General features: G+C 38.7%; 1 protein-coding gene and 1 pseudogene across 1 annotated transcript in view; one reads left to right on the forward strand and one right to left on the reverse strand.

The window, feature by feature from the left end:
* Positions 1 to 13,801, reverse strand: part of CTBS (chitobiase) — a 44,028-nt gene that overhangs the window by 17,412 nt on the left and 12,815 nt on the right. Inside the window, exons 2-3 of the mRNA XM_027058746.2 lie at positions 6,052 to 6,190; positions 5,370 to 5,578 (exon numbers count right to left, since the gene is read on the reverse strand). Coding sequence (XP_026914547.1) covers positions 5,370 to 5,578; positions 6,052 to 6,190 — 348 coding nt within the window. The remainder of the gene's footprint in view (positions 1 to 5,369; positions 5,579 to 6,051; positions 6,191 to 13,801) is intronic.
* Positions 685 to 4,589, forward strand: LOC128313911 (diamine acetyltransferase 1-like; annotated as a pseudogene).

Below are 13,801 nucleotides of genomic sequence, written 5' to 3' on the forward strand. Positions count from 1 at the left end.
AGATACTAACCAAATGGATCCAACAATACATTAAAAGAAGTATTCACCATGACCAAGTGGGATTTAGACCTGGAATGCAGAGCGGGTTCAATATCCTCAAAACAATCAATGTGATACATCACATCAATAAAAGAAAGGACAAGAACCACATGATCCTCTCGATAGATGCAGAGAAAGCATTTGACAAAACATAGCATCCTTTCTTGATAAAAACCCTCAAGACTGTAGGAATAGAAGGATCGTACCTCAAGATCATAAAAGCCATATATGAAAGACCCACCGCTAATATCATCCTCAATGGACAAAAAAAAACTGAGAGCTTTCCCCCTAAAGTCAAGAACACGACAGGGATGTCCACTCTTACCACTGTTATTCAACATAGTATTGGAAGTCCCAGCCTCAGCAATCAGACAACACAAATGAATAAAAGGCATCCAAATTGGCCAGGAGGAATTCAAACTTTCACTCTTCATGTCTGACATACTGTATGTGGAAAACCCAAAAGACTCCACCAAAAAGCTGTTAGAACTGATCCATGAATTCAGCCAAGTCACAGGATATAAAAATCAATGCACAGAAATTAGTTGATTTCTATACACCAATGATGAAGCGACAGAAAGAGAAATCAAGGAGTCGATCCCATTTACAATTGCACAAAAGCTATAAAATATGTAGGAATAAACCTAACTGAAGAGGTGAGTTGCAGCGCTAGTCGCGGTCCGATGAAGCTTTTTCATCACTTGCAAAGGTTCGCCGGGTCATGGTGCCAGCCTGACTGAGAAAAGGATGCTCCTGGGAGATGAAAGCGGAACCACCTCCTCCTGCTGTTCAAGTACAGGGGCCTGGTCCGCAAAGGGAAGAAAAGCAAAAGATAAAAATGGCTAAATTCGTGATCCACTTGGCCACTGACGCAGACTGCAGTGACATCCTGCGGCTGATCAAGGAACTGGCCAAATACGAATATATGGAAGAGCAAGTAATATTAACTGAAAAAGATCTACTAGAGGATGGTTTCGGAGAGCACCCTTTCTACCACTGCCTGGTTGCAGAAGTGCCCAAGGAGCACTGGTCTCCGGAAGGACACTGTTGTTGGTTTTGCCATGTACTACTTTACCTATGACCCGTGGATTAGTAAACTGTTGTATCTTGAGGACTTCTTTGGAATGAGTGATTATAGAGGCTTTGGCATAGGATCAGAAATTCTGAAGAACCTAAGCCAGGTTGCCATGGAATGACGCTGCAGCAGCATGCACTTCTTGGTAGCTAAACGGAACGAACCATCGATCAACTTCTACAAAAAAAAAGGTGCTTCTGATCTGTCCAGCGAAGAGGGATGGAAACTCTTCAAGATCGACAAGGAGTATTTTTGACTAAAGATGGCAGCAGAGGAGTGAGGAGTGCTGGTGCAGAAAATGACAGCTGCCATTCTATTTTAGATTAAATTCTCAACTGATCTTGCTTTCTATCCTGTTTGTAGTCGAATAATAGAATGAACACCCATTCCAAAGCTTTATTATCAGTGGTGTTGTTGCATGTTTGAAATGCGGTCTGTTTAAGATGGCAGTCCTGTATGCAGTTTGGAGTCAGATTTCTCCTTGAACATCTTTTGATAAACAGCAAGGTGGTATGATCTTAATGTATAAGAAAAAAACTTAATTCTTGTGAGTCATTTAAATATGTACAATGTATACGCTGGTACTTAGAGTTTTTGTTTTGATTCTTTTTTAATAAACTACCCTTTGTTTAAAAAAAAAGAGGTGAAAAATCTATACACTGAAAACTACAGAAAGCTTATAAAAGAAATTGAAGGCGGCACAAAAAAAATGGAAAAATATTCCAAGCTTATGGATTGGAAGAACAAATTTTGTTAAAATGTCAATACTACCCAAAGAAATCTACATATTCAATGCAATTCCTATCAAAATAACACCAGCATTCTTCACAGAGCTAGAACAAACAATCCTAAAATTTGTATGGAACCAGAAAAGACCCTGAATAACCAAACTAATCCTGAAAAAGATAACTAAAGCTGGAGGCATCACAATCCTGGACTTCAAGCTGTATTACAAAGCTGTAATCATCAAGACAATATGGTACTGGCACAAAAACAGACACATAGATCAGTAGAATAGAGAACCCAGAAATGGACCCACAAACACATGGCCAACGAATCTTTGACAAAGCAGGAAAGAATATCCAGTGGAATAAAGATAGTCTCTCCAGCAAGTGGTGCTGGGAAAACTGGACAGCAACATGCAGAAAAATGAACCTGGACCATTTTTTGCACCATACACAAAAGAAACTCAAAATGGATGAAAGACCTAAACATAAGACAGGAAGTCATCAAAATCCTAGAGGCGAAACGGGCAAAAACCTCTTTGACCTTGGCCACAGCAACTTCTTATTCAACACGTCTCCAGAGGCAAGGAAACAAAAGCAAAAATGAACTACTGGGACCTCCTCAAAATAAAAAGCTTCTACATAGCGAAAGAAACAATCAGCAAAACTAAAAGGCAACCAACGGAATGGGAGAAGATATTTGCAAATGACATATCAGATAAAGGGTTAGTATCTAAAATTTATAAAGAACTTACGAAACTCAAGACCCAAACAACAAATAATCCAGTGAAGAAATGGGTAAAAGACGTGAATAGACACTCCTCCAAAGAAGACATCCAGATGGCTAACAGACACATGAAAAAATGCTAAACATCACTCATCATCATGGAAATACAAATTAAAACCACAATGAGATATCATCTCACACCAGTCAGATTGGCTAAAATTAACAACTCAGACAACAACAGATGTTGGAGAGGATGCAGAGAAAGAGGATCTCTTTTGCACTGCTGGTGGGAATGCAGACTGGTACAGCAACTCTGGAAAACAGTATGGAGGTTCCTCAAAAAATTAGAAATAGAACTACCCTATGACCCAGCAATTGCACTACTAGGTATTTATCCAAGGGATACAGGTATGCTGTTTCAAAGGGCCACATGCACCCCAATGTTTATAGCAGCTCTATCAACAATAGCCAAAGTATAGAAAGAGCCCAAATGTCCATCAACAGATGTATGGATAAAGAAGATGTGGCACATATATATATAATGAAGTATTACTAAACAAAAAGAATGAAATCTTGCCATTTGCAACTATGTAGATGGAACTAGAAGATTATGCTAAACGAAATAAGTCAGTCAGAGAAAGACAAATATCATAAGACTTCACTCATATGAGGACTTTAAGATGCAAAACAGATGAACATAAGGAAAGGGAAGTAAAAATAATATAAAAACAAGGAGGGGGACAAAACATAAGAGACTCTTAAATACAGAGAACAAACTGAGGGTTGCTCGAGCGGTTGTGGGTGGAGGGATGGGCTAAATGGGGCAGGGGCATTAGGAAGGACATTTGTTGTGATGAGCCTTAGGTATTTATACATAAGAGATGAATCACTGGCATCTACTCTTGAAATCATTATAACACTATATGCTAACTAACTTGGATGTAAATTAAAAAATAAATAAATCTTAAAAATTATGTTATACCTACTCTGTGCTCTATAAATGGAACAACAAAGTCTGGATGAAGGCACACCTGTTTACAATATGGCTTAGTGAATGTTTTAAGCCTACTGTTGAGACCTACTGAAGAAAGTTTCTATTCAAAATATGACTGCTCATTGACAATGTACCTGGTCACTGAAGAGCTCTGATGGAGATGGACAATGAGATAAATTTTGTTTTCATGCCTGCTAACACAGTATCCATTCTGCAGTCAATAGATCAAGGAGTCATTCCAAATTTCAAACCTTATTATTTAAGAGACATATTTAGTAGGACTATAGCTGCCATAGACAATGATTCTGCTGAAGGATCTGGGAAAAGCTAATTGAAAACCTTCTGGGAAGGATTCACCATTCTAGATGCCATTAAGAATGTTCGTGATTCACGGGAAAAAAACAAAATATCAACATTAACAGGAGTTTGGAACAGGAGGGTTGATACCCACCCTCACTGAAGACTTTGAGGGGTGTAAGACTTTAGTGGAGGAAGTAAATACAGATGTGGTGGAAACATTAGGAGAACTAGAATTAGAAGTACAGCCTAAAGATGTGATTGAATGGCTGCAATCTCATGTAAAACTTTCACAGTGGAGGAGTTGCTTCTTGTGGATGAGAAAGTGGTTTGAGATGGAATCTATTCCTGGTGAAGATGCTGTGAATATTGTTGAAATGACAACAAAAGGTTTATAATATTACATAAATTTAGTCAATAAAGCAGGAGCAGAGTTTGAGAGGATTGACTCCAATTTTGGAAGTAGTTCTATTGTGGATAAAATGCTAGTAAACCACATTGCATGCTACGGAGGAATTGTTCATCAAAGGAGGAGCTGATCAGTGCAGCAAACTTCACTGCTGTCTTATTTTAAGAAATTGCCACAGCCACCCCAAACTTCAGCAACCAACACCCTGATCAGTCACAGCCATCAACATCGAGGCCAGACTCTCCCCCAGCAAAAATATTACAACTTGGTGAAAAGCTCAGATGGTGGTTTGCATTTATAGCAATAAAGTATTTTTTAATTAAGGTATTTACATTATTTTTCAAACATACTATTGCACACTTAATAATTGACTACAGTACAGTGTAAACATAACTTATATGCACTAGAAGGTCAAAAAAATTCATTTAACTTGCTTTATTGCAGAGAGAGAGAGTGTATGTGTGTTTAAATACTCTTGGTTATCTTGTTATGAGGCCAGGTTTGAGATCACTGATCCAGGGCTACATTATCTTTTGTTACCTATATATTGCCTGTAAATATGCCTTTTGCTCTTTTAGCAAAAAGCTAAAAGATCTTCTGCTCTAATCATGCTCACTATGGCAGTGGGGGAACCTTTTGCCATAGCTCTGTCAAGTTCTATAGAGTTAGTCCTTTGAGACTTATTGGACCTCAGTTTGCAAGTAATCAGAGCCTATGAAGCAAGTGACTTCCCCAAACTACCTCTACTCTTAGACAAGAGGGATTTCTGTCCTGCACTGATGAAAGCAGGACCTGGATGGCTAAGCACTTTCTGATTCTTGCCAACCCAGTTGCCTATTTAATATCTCTAACCTTGCTGCAAGGCAAGTAGGTCGGGCATTCTCAATGTTGTATTGTGCTATGAATAGAAAACAGATTTAGCACTTTAAAATTCTGTAAAACTTCTCTAATTAAGAACCTCAAAAGTTCCAGAAAATATTTTTAGGATATATGTGCTGAAATTCTTTCCTACTCAATAAAGCTGAGATTCTATTAGTCATACCTTCATGAATACATTTTGATAGAGAAAATGAGTTTCCAAAAAGTAGCAAATGAATTTTTACCTGTGATCCCTTAATTTCACGATGGAAAGAGTCTGTGGCTTCTTTGACTAAAGCAGTTAATGCATAATATTCAGGTGAAAAACAATTAGCTTCTTGCTCTATGTCTATATTCATTCCGTCCATATATTGTGCTTTGGCCAACTTAACTTTTTGAGCTATCCAGGATGCTCTGAAAGTAGGATCAATTATATCTTTTAAGGGTATATCTCCTATGGAAGAAATATACATCTTTTGTGCATATGTGCTTTTCATAGTTTAATGAAATTTATTTCACAACACCTTAAAACATCTCATTATCTTGGAATACTAAGCCCCAATTTAAGTTTTCCAAATAGAGAAATAATATACCAAAATAGAAAGTCATCACTCAATCTCCAAAATAACCATTATGAATAACTAGTAAAATCATTCTCAAATTAGAAGTAGAAATTGTAGACTGACTAGCTAAAAGTCATCAGGCTAATTAGGATTCACATTTTGCTCAAAATCAGAGTGGTTTATTTAATTCTTTAAAAATAAATATCTGTGAAATGAATTAAACATTATCTGAGATTAATTTTAGGATGATAAAGCACATACCAGATAAACACGAAAAGGGAATTTTTTGGAAAGTCAGGATGACAAGAAATGCAAGTAAACTTACCAATTGGCTGGACACATCTAGTGAAAAACTGTTACCCACCTTTTAGCACTACTCTGGCTCCATGTGAATGAGCATAGCACATAAGTTCTGGATCATATTTTCCAAAAATTACTACAGTTGTAATCTGTGACCAGTCATAAAATTTCCAAGTTTTATATCCAACATCAAACACAAAGACCTGCCAAAACAACAAAGATAAGCATCATTGCTTAAATCAAAGAGAATACAATGCTGACCACCCAAAATAACATTAAACACTGGTCATATACCAGGCACTGAGAGTACAACAGTGAACAAGACATAGGTGTCCCAGTATCATTGGTGTCAGGGGAAATTAACCAGGCCTCGAAAGTTGGGCTAGAGAGAAATGTGGAAAGAGCCAAGGCCTAGAGGCAGAGAAAGCGTGGTGATTCTGCAACTCAGTATTGAGTATAGCTGACACCTAGGATTTGGAAGGAGACAGCAGTAAAGAACCAAAGAGATCTAGGCAGGGTTAAGTCATGAAAGGCCTTATAAGCCCTCTTGAGAAATTAGCATTATCCTGAGAGAAAGGGTTTTAAAAGAATGTATACATGTTAAGTATGCATTTACATATGCATTTTAGAAAAATTCCTTAAGCTGAAATGGGAAGAGAGGCTAAAACTGGAAGCAGCACTGCTGACAGGAAAGCTGTTGGAAGAATCCAGGCAAAAGATGAAGGTGACCTCAGTTAAAATTGTGGAGCAGCAGAGATAAGCCAGATAAATGAACAGATCCTAAGGGCAAAATTAACAGAATTCTGTGATGATTGAATGAGTAAAGTAAAAGAAAGGGAGGTTGATTCATATTGAAGTTTCTGGCTGCAGCAGCTGGAGCCACTGCCTCTATGCAAACGCACCAGATAATTGCATTTACTACGAATGGTTTTTGGTGAAACAAACTTCTTAAGAAGTCCTCAAGTTAAGTTCTAAGGTGGTGGATGTTATGCTTCACCAGTATTTTCCCTTCACAGATAATTCTAGAAGCACAGAAGTCTCACTGATAATTTTATTACAAATAAAGTTTTAATTCACTGATTTAGCAAATGTTTACTGAATTCCAATAAGGTATGGGGGATGCACCTCGCTAGACATTAGTGACAGAAGTTAAAGAAACCAGGTCCTTTAGCTGTTCAATTACAATCGTGTCAAGGGCTGCATGGAAATGCAAGAGGCCATGACACCATATGAAGGGGGCCTGCTACCCTGGTAGGGCAGGGTAGAGCTACACACTTTGGGGGAAAACTGAAATCTGGGTAATGATCTGGTACACGATAGAAGGTTACCTATGAACAAAAAAAGAGCGTTCTCAGGAGAGAACCAAAAGATCAATGTGGCAAGATCAAGTAGGGCTTTGTAGATACTCAGAATTTTGTATTTTACCCTGAGATGTAATGGGAAGCCATTCGAGTGTTTAAGCAGGGGAGGGACATAAAATTTGCATTAATATATGAGAAAGAGGGAGAGATCAAAAATCACTGGGCCACTATGAGGAGAATGGAAGGGGGAGGGGAGATATAATAGTTAAAACAGACATTTCTTAATTTTCTCAATTAAAAAAAATTATTTCATTTTTATTCATTTCTGTTTTCAGAATTATTTCATTTCTGTTATTTCATTCTGTTATTTCATTTAATATCATTATTTCATTTCTGTTTTCAGAATTAACTATGTATAATCCATTTTTCTCCTAGGTAACTTCCCACTAAAATAAAAATTACAGAATGTGAAATTGGAATGGCCATTATTTTTTGGAGTTTTTAGATGCATATTTACATCACAAACCTTATCCCCTATTTTAATTCCAATAATTAAGATTGAATTTGTTTTTAAAAATACTGAAAGCTTGTGACATAATACAAATCCTAAAAATATAGCTGGATGAATCAACTGAAAGTATAAGGGAAAAAAGAGCAATGTAGTCTGTGTTTGAAGAATATAGGTCAGTAAAGAAAAAAACCATGAACTTACAAATGAACAAAATTTTTCTTCTTTGCATAATTGATTTTCCAAATGCCCACATACACTGCCCAATCCATGAAGAGGTATTGGGCGCTACAGGAAGTCTTTCATGTTAGGTTTCCACACTGAGTAGGTTCTTTATAAACACTTTACCACCTTTACTTACCTTAAGCAATGTACATATGCCTTTTTACTGGCATTTAAATGCCTTGCCTCAAAATCTGTTAGATTAAGAACTGGAAATTGTCCCTATCTTTACAATAGAATTGCTCTTTACACTGTTAGCCATAAAAATAAAAACTACCAGTTATTTTACCAGCAAAAAACTGCGTTTAGCTGGGACAAGCAAGCTATCGCAACAGCACTGGTAAATCTGCAGAACAAAGGAGAAGAATGCTCTTTCATAGAGGAAAGGAGGAAAGTGAGAAGGCTATTATAAACACAAAGTCAATTAGAATATACTGGAAGCTTGAAGTATGGTGGCGTTTGGTTGGCTGAGTTATGACAGTCTAATTGCTTGGGCATTAATGGGGCAGGAGGAAATCCTTTCTTCTTGCTAAGATACTAAAGTAGTATCCATGTGCAGGGTACCTCTGCTCTTCCCCATTGGGTCTTCAATCGATGACAGGTAGGACATCAGAGCTCCCTCTGCCAGTCTCCCAACTCCAGTCTAAATGAGGTTTCTTTTTATTAATTTTCACACTTCCCACTTTTGATCAAGATCCTTTTTTGGAAGCATCACTGATCAAGAGGCAAGTTTTCCACATTTAGTGATTTTGTCCCTAATACCTGGAAGGATCTTCCCTGATTGTCACATCCTGTATTAGAGGGAAAGTACTGCTATAGTTGGAAAGCACTTCAGGCCACATTTGAGTAACAAGAAAGATTAGGAGAGAGAAACTCAGGTATTCCCACCTAAAGTCTGTATCCATTCAAGGTCCTTACTATTGGAAATAATCTCGAAGAGTTGAGCCAGCATCACATTACTGGATACAACATTTTTTTTTAAAGTCCAACAGGCCACAAAGTATGAAATTTAATTATACAAAGAGGAAGTAACATAACAACTCCAAATTGTATAATGATTCTAAACCAGGACACTAGGTCTAGAAGTAGCCACAGAAATATTTACTGACACTTATTCCAATTTAGCGGAGAAAGGTTCTTCCTATGTAGGCAGAGGTGGAGTCATGTATGCCTCCTGGAAGGCTCCACTTAAAGAAACCATGAAAATAGGAGCACCTAGGTGGCTGAGTTAAGCGTCTGACTTTGGCTCAGGTCATGATCTCACAGTTTGGAGTTCAAGTTTCACATTGGGCTCTGCACTGACAGTGGAGAGCCCACTTTGGGTCCTCTGTTTCCCTCTCTCTCTGCCCCTTCCCCCTCAAAAATAAACATTTTTTTAAAAACTAAAAAAAAAAGAAACCATGAAAACAGAATCATAAATACTGCAAGCCCACAGTAAAGGAATTAACTGAGGCATCTTGAGAAGTTACAGTGTAGGTATAAACTTGAAGCAAGGGCTGACGAATTTTTTGTAAAACAGCACAACTTGAAAGATGTTTTAAAACAGTATTCTTATCTCAAAAGACTGTTTGGAACCAAATGTGTTACTGAAAATACAGGTTGGGGACGCCTGGGTGGCTTAGTCTGTTAAGCATCCAACTTGATTTTGTTTCAGGTCATGATCTCATGGTTCATGAGCTTGAGCCCAGCATCAGGTTCTGTTTGAGATTCTCTTTCCCCCCTCTCTCGGCCCCTCCCTTGCTTATGCTCTCTCCCTCAAGATAAATAAATAAGGAAAGGAAGGAAGGAAGGAAGGAAGGAAGGAAGGAAGGAAGGAAAGAAGGAAAGAAAGAAAGAAGGAAAGAAAGAAAGAAAGAAAGAAAAGAAAAGGAAAGAAGAGAAAAGAAAAGAAAAAAGAAAAGAAAAGAAAAAAGAAAAGAAAAGAAAAGAACAGAAAAGAAATCTGTAAGGCTGCAAACTCAGAAACCATGAATCTGGACAAGAATCCAATGTCAGTTAATAGTTCAGATGAAATTGTGAATTATGAACTTCCTACCTTTCAAAAATAAAGTGAAAAAGTAGCTTGTCCCAGGAGCATGATAAGGCTCTTTCCAAAAAGCTATAATCAAAAGAAGAGGGTTCCCCCTTCCACAAGGGCTTGGGAAATACAGATGAGGTATTGTCTTCCCACAAAAAAAGACAGAAGACACAACGGTGAGAAAAAGGTATACAGGCCTGGTCCAGACATCTTGGGAAAGCTGTCTTGTCAGATGCCATCCGCTTTAATTCCAGGAAATCTTAACTTTCACGTCATTAGATGTATGCAGGTCTGGTCATGGTTTGGTGCTTTCTTTAGATATGTCATGTGAATCTATTCCCTGGAGTTTTGTGGTATAAGGCTTGGTTTGCAGTTCCTGATAAGGAAGGGCCTTTCCAATGAGGTAGAAGACTCTCTATGGAGGTGGGGTTTTTTTGTTTTTTGTTTTTTTCCCAACAAAATCTCCAGGTTGCAAGATGTGATGATGTTTCAGGTCACCTTCTCCTAAGGGTGCATGGTAAAAAGATTGCTCTACCTAAGTATGGTTATTTTTGAACCCAGAAGATGACCTAAAGACTGGAAGAACAGACTCCATAACCAAATGTAAAGAAGAGGCCACATCAAGGAGGTTAGGAAGCACTGATGTGGTCAGGAGCCAAACTGACCCACAGGACTGTCCATGAGAGGGAGGGATGCCACAGGTCTGGGTATCAGGGTGGGGAGTAGACCCCACAACAGGCACAAAGGACCCACACTGGGAAGACAAATGCCCACAAACATTTGGCTTTGAAAATGGGAGGGTTGAATTTCCGGAGTTCTTACAATCAAAGAGGCTTAACACTTTTAACTTAAAAAATCAGCGGGCTTGGCTCTGAGAGCCAGAAGGCAATAGGAAACTGTCCCTTAAAGAGACAGCACAACAAACAGCCCCACTGAGATCCAGCATAGAGCAGCAACTTGAAAAATTCCAGGGGTATACAGGAAGGAGATTTATTTAATAATCTCAAGAGTGTGTGCTGGAAGGGCAGAGATCTTTGGGAGACTTCAACAAAAGAGCTGGCCTGCACCATTTCCCTCCCCCTGCCTAGATACACAGACACTGGCAGAAAACAATGCAGCAGGAACACTCTCTACCTAGCTTGCTAAAAGCATGCCCCACCCCCACGTGTCTCTGTAGATCTGTCCCCTCCAAATTGGCTGGCCTCAGAAGTTTTCCTGGATGGCTGCAGATCCTCTCCCACTCTGGACCAGCACAGGCCTTGCTGGCACAACACACCCCTGCCCCCACGTTCTCCTGTAGACCAGACCCCCCAGTACATACTGCCTTACTCAGAGCCCATCCAAAGTAGTGCCACAAACCTGGCAGTGTGCAAGCACCCCCCACAGAGGCCAGCACCACTCCAAAGTGACTCCTGCCCTGGGGAGAGAGGAACATAACTTCACAGACCAGCACAACCACGGCCCAGCAGTGGGCTAGGGACAGACATCTGGTTGCCCCACCCACCAAAGAAAACTTCTCAAGGAACAACACAGGGCAAGTACCCTGTAGTTCCATGCTACCGCATCCCTGACAAACACCTGGTCAAACTCAACTCAAGCCACAGGCAGCCCCAGTCTGGCGCACTAACAACACAGGGACTAAGTCCTTCCCACAACAGGCAAAAAAGAGCCATTGCAGATGACTGGACTGAAGGCAAACATGGCTCAGCCACAATAGTAGGGTGCATGCAACACACATAGGAGAGAAGTGCCAGGTTCTGGTGAACAAAGGATGTTGCACTGCAGGGCACTACAGAACCTCTTATTCATAAGCCCACTACTTCCAAGAGCAAAAGACATAGCTGAATTTCCTAACACATAGAAACAGACACAAAGAGTTAGTCAAAATGAAGACAGAGAAGAATGTGTCCCAAATGAAAGAACAGGACAAAACCACAAGAGAGCTAATTGAAACAGAGATAAGTAACATGCCTGATAGAGAATTTAAAGTAACAGTCATAAAGATATTCATTGGACTTGGGAAACAAGTGGAGGGACCTTCATGAGACCCTCAACAAAGGGACAGAAAACATAAAAAGGAACCAATCAGACATGAAGAACTCAATAACAGAAATTAAAAAGCACACTGGAGGGAATAAATAGTAAACCAGAGGAAAGAGAAGACTGGATCAGCAACCTGGAGGACAGAGTAATGGAAAGCATTCAAGCTGACCAGGAGGCGAAAGAAAGAAAGAAAGAAAGAAAGAAAGAAAGAAAGAAAGAAAGAAAGAAAGAAAGAAAGAAAGAGAAAGAGAGAGAGAGAGAGAGAGAGAGAGAAAGAAAGATAGATAGATAGATAGATTAAGGAAAATCAACAATATCATCAAGCATAATAACATTCACATTACAGGGATCCCAGGAGGAACAGAAAATGTATTTGAAGAAATACTAGCTGAAAACTTCCTGAATCTGGGGAAAGAAACAGATATCCAAATGCAGGAGGCACAGAGGGTCCCCCAAAAAAACCAACCCAGGGAGGTCCACATCAAGACACCTAGTAATTAAAATGGCAAGAAGTAATGATCAGAGAATTTTTAAAACAGCAAGAGAAAACAGTTACATACACAAGAAATCCCATAAGGTTATCAGCTAATTTTTCAGCAGAAACTTTGCAGGCTGGCCAGAAGAGAGTGGCATGATACATTCAAAGTGATGAAAGAGACAAATCTGCAACCAAGAATATCCTACCAAACAGGCCTATTATTTAGAATAGAAGGAGAGTTTCCCAAACAAAGGTTAAAGCTAAAGGAATTCATCACCACTAACCCAGCACCACAGGAAATGTTAAAGGGAACTCTGAGTGGAAAGGAAAGACCATAGGGAAGAGCAAGGAAAGCAGGAAGCCATGCACCCCAATGTTTATAGCAGAACTATCAACAATAGCCAAATTATGGAAAGAGCCCAAATGCCCATTGACTGACGAATGGATAAAGAAAATGTAGTATATAAATACAACGGAGTATCACTAAGTGATCAAAAGAATGAAATCTTGCTTGCCATTTGCAACAACATGGATGGAACTAGAGTGTATTATGCTAAGCAAAATAAGTCAGTCATAAAAAGATAAATGTCATATGTTTTCACTCATGTGGAATTTAAGAAACAAAACAGATGAACACAGGGAAAGGGAAGGAAAAATAAGATAAAAATAGAAAGGGAGGCAAACCATAAGAGACTCTTAAATACAGAGAACAAACAGGGTTGCTGGAGGGGGATGGGCTAAATGGGTAATGGGCATTAAGGAGGACACTTGTTGGGATAAGCACTGGGTGTCATACTTAAGTGATGACTCACTAAATTCTACTCCTGAAACTATTATTACACTATTATTAACTAACTTAGATTTAAATAAAATTTAAAAATTAAAAAAAAATTAAAAGGCAGGAAGCACAAAAGCAGTGAAATTAAGTGTATCTATAAAAATCAGTCAAGGGATTCACAAACTAACAGGATGTAAAGTATGACACCATATACCTAAAACATGGAGGTGAGAGGAGTAAAAATTTAGTGCTTTCAGAATGGATTCAAACTTCAGTGACTATCCACTTAAAATAGACTGCTATATGCCTAAGAATGTTATAAATAAACCTAATGGTAACCAGATCAACCAAATAAAAAACCAGAAACATACAAAAAATAAAGAGAAAGGAATCCAAGTATATCATTAAAGAAAGCCAGAAAACTGAGGGAAGACAGTAAAAGAAAAAAGGAACAGAGAAAAACTACA

The sequence above is a fragment of the Acinonyx jubatus genome, chromosome C1 (assembly GCF_027475565.1).
Source record: "Acinonyx jubatus isolate Ajub_Pintada_27869175 chromosome C1, VMU_Ajub_asm_v1.0, whole genome shotgun sequence".
Lineage (NCBI taxonomy): Eukaryota > Metazoa > Chordata > Mammalia > Carnivora > Felidae > Acinonyx > Acinonyx jubatus.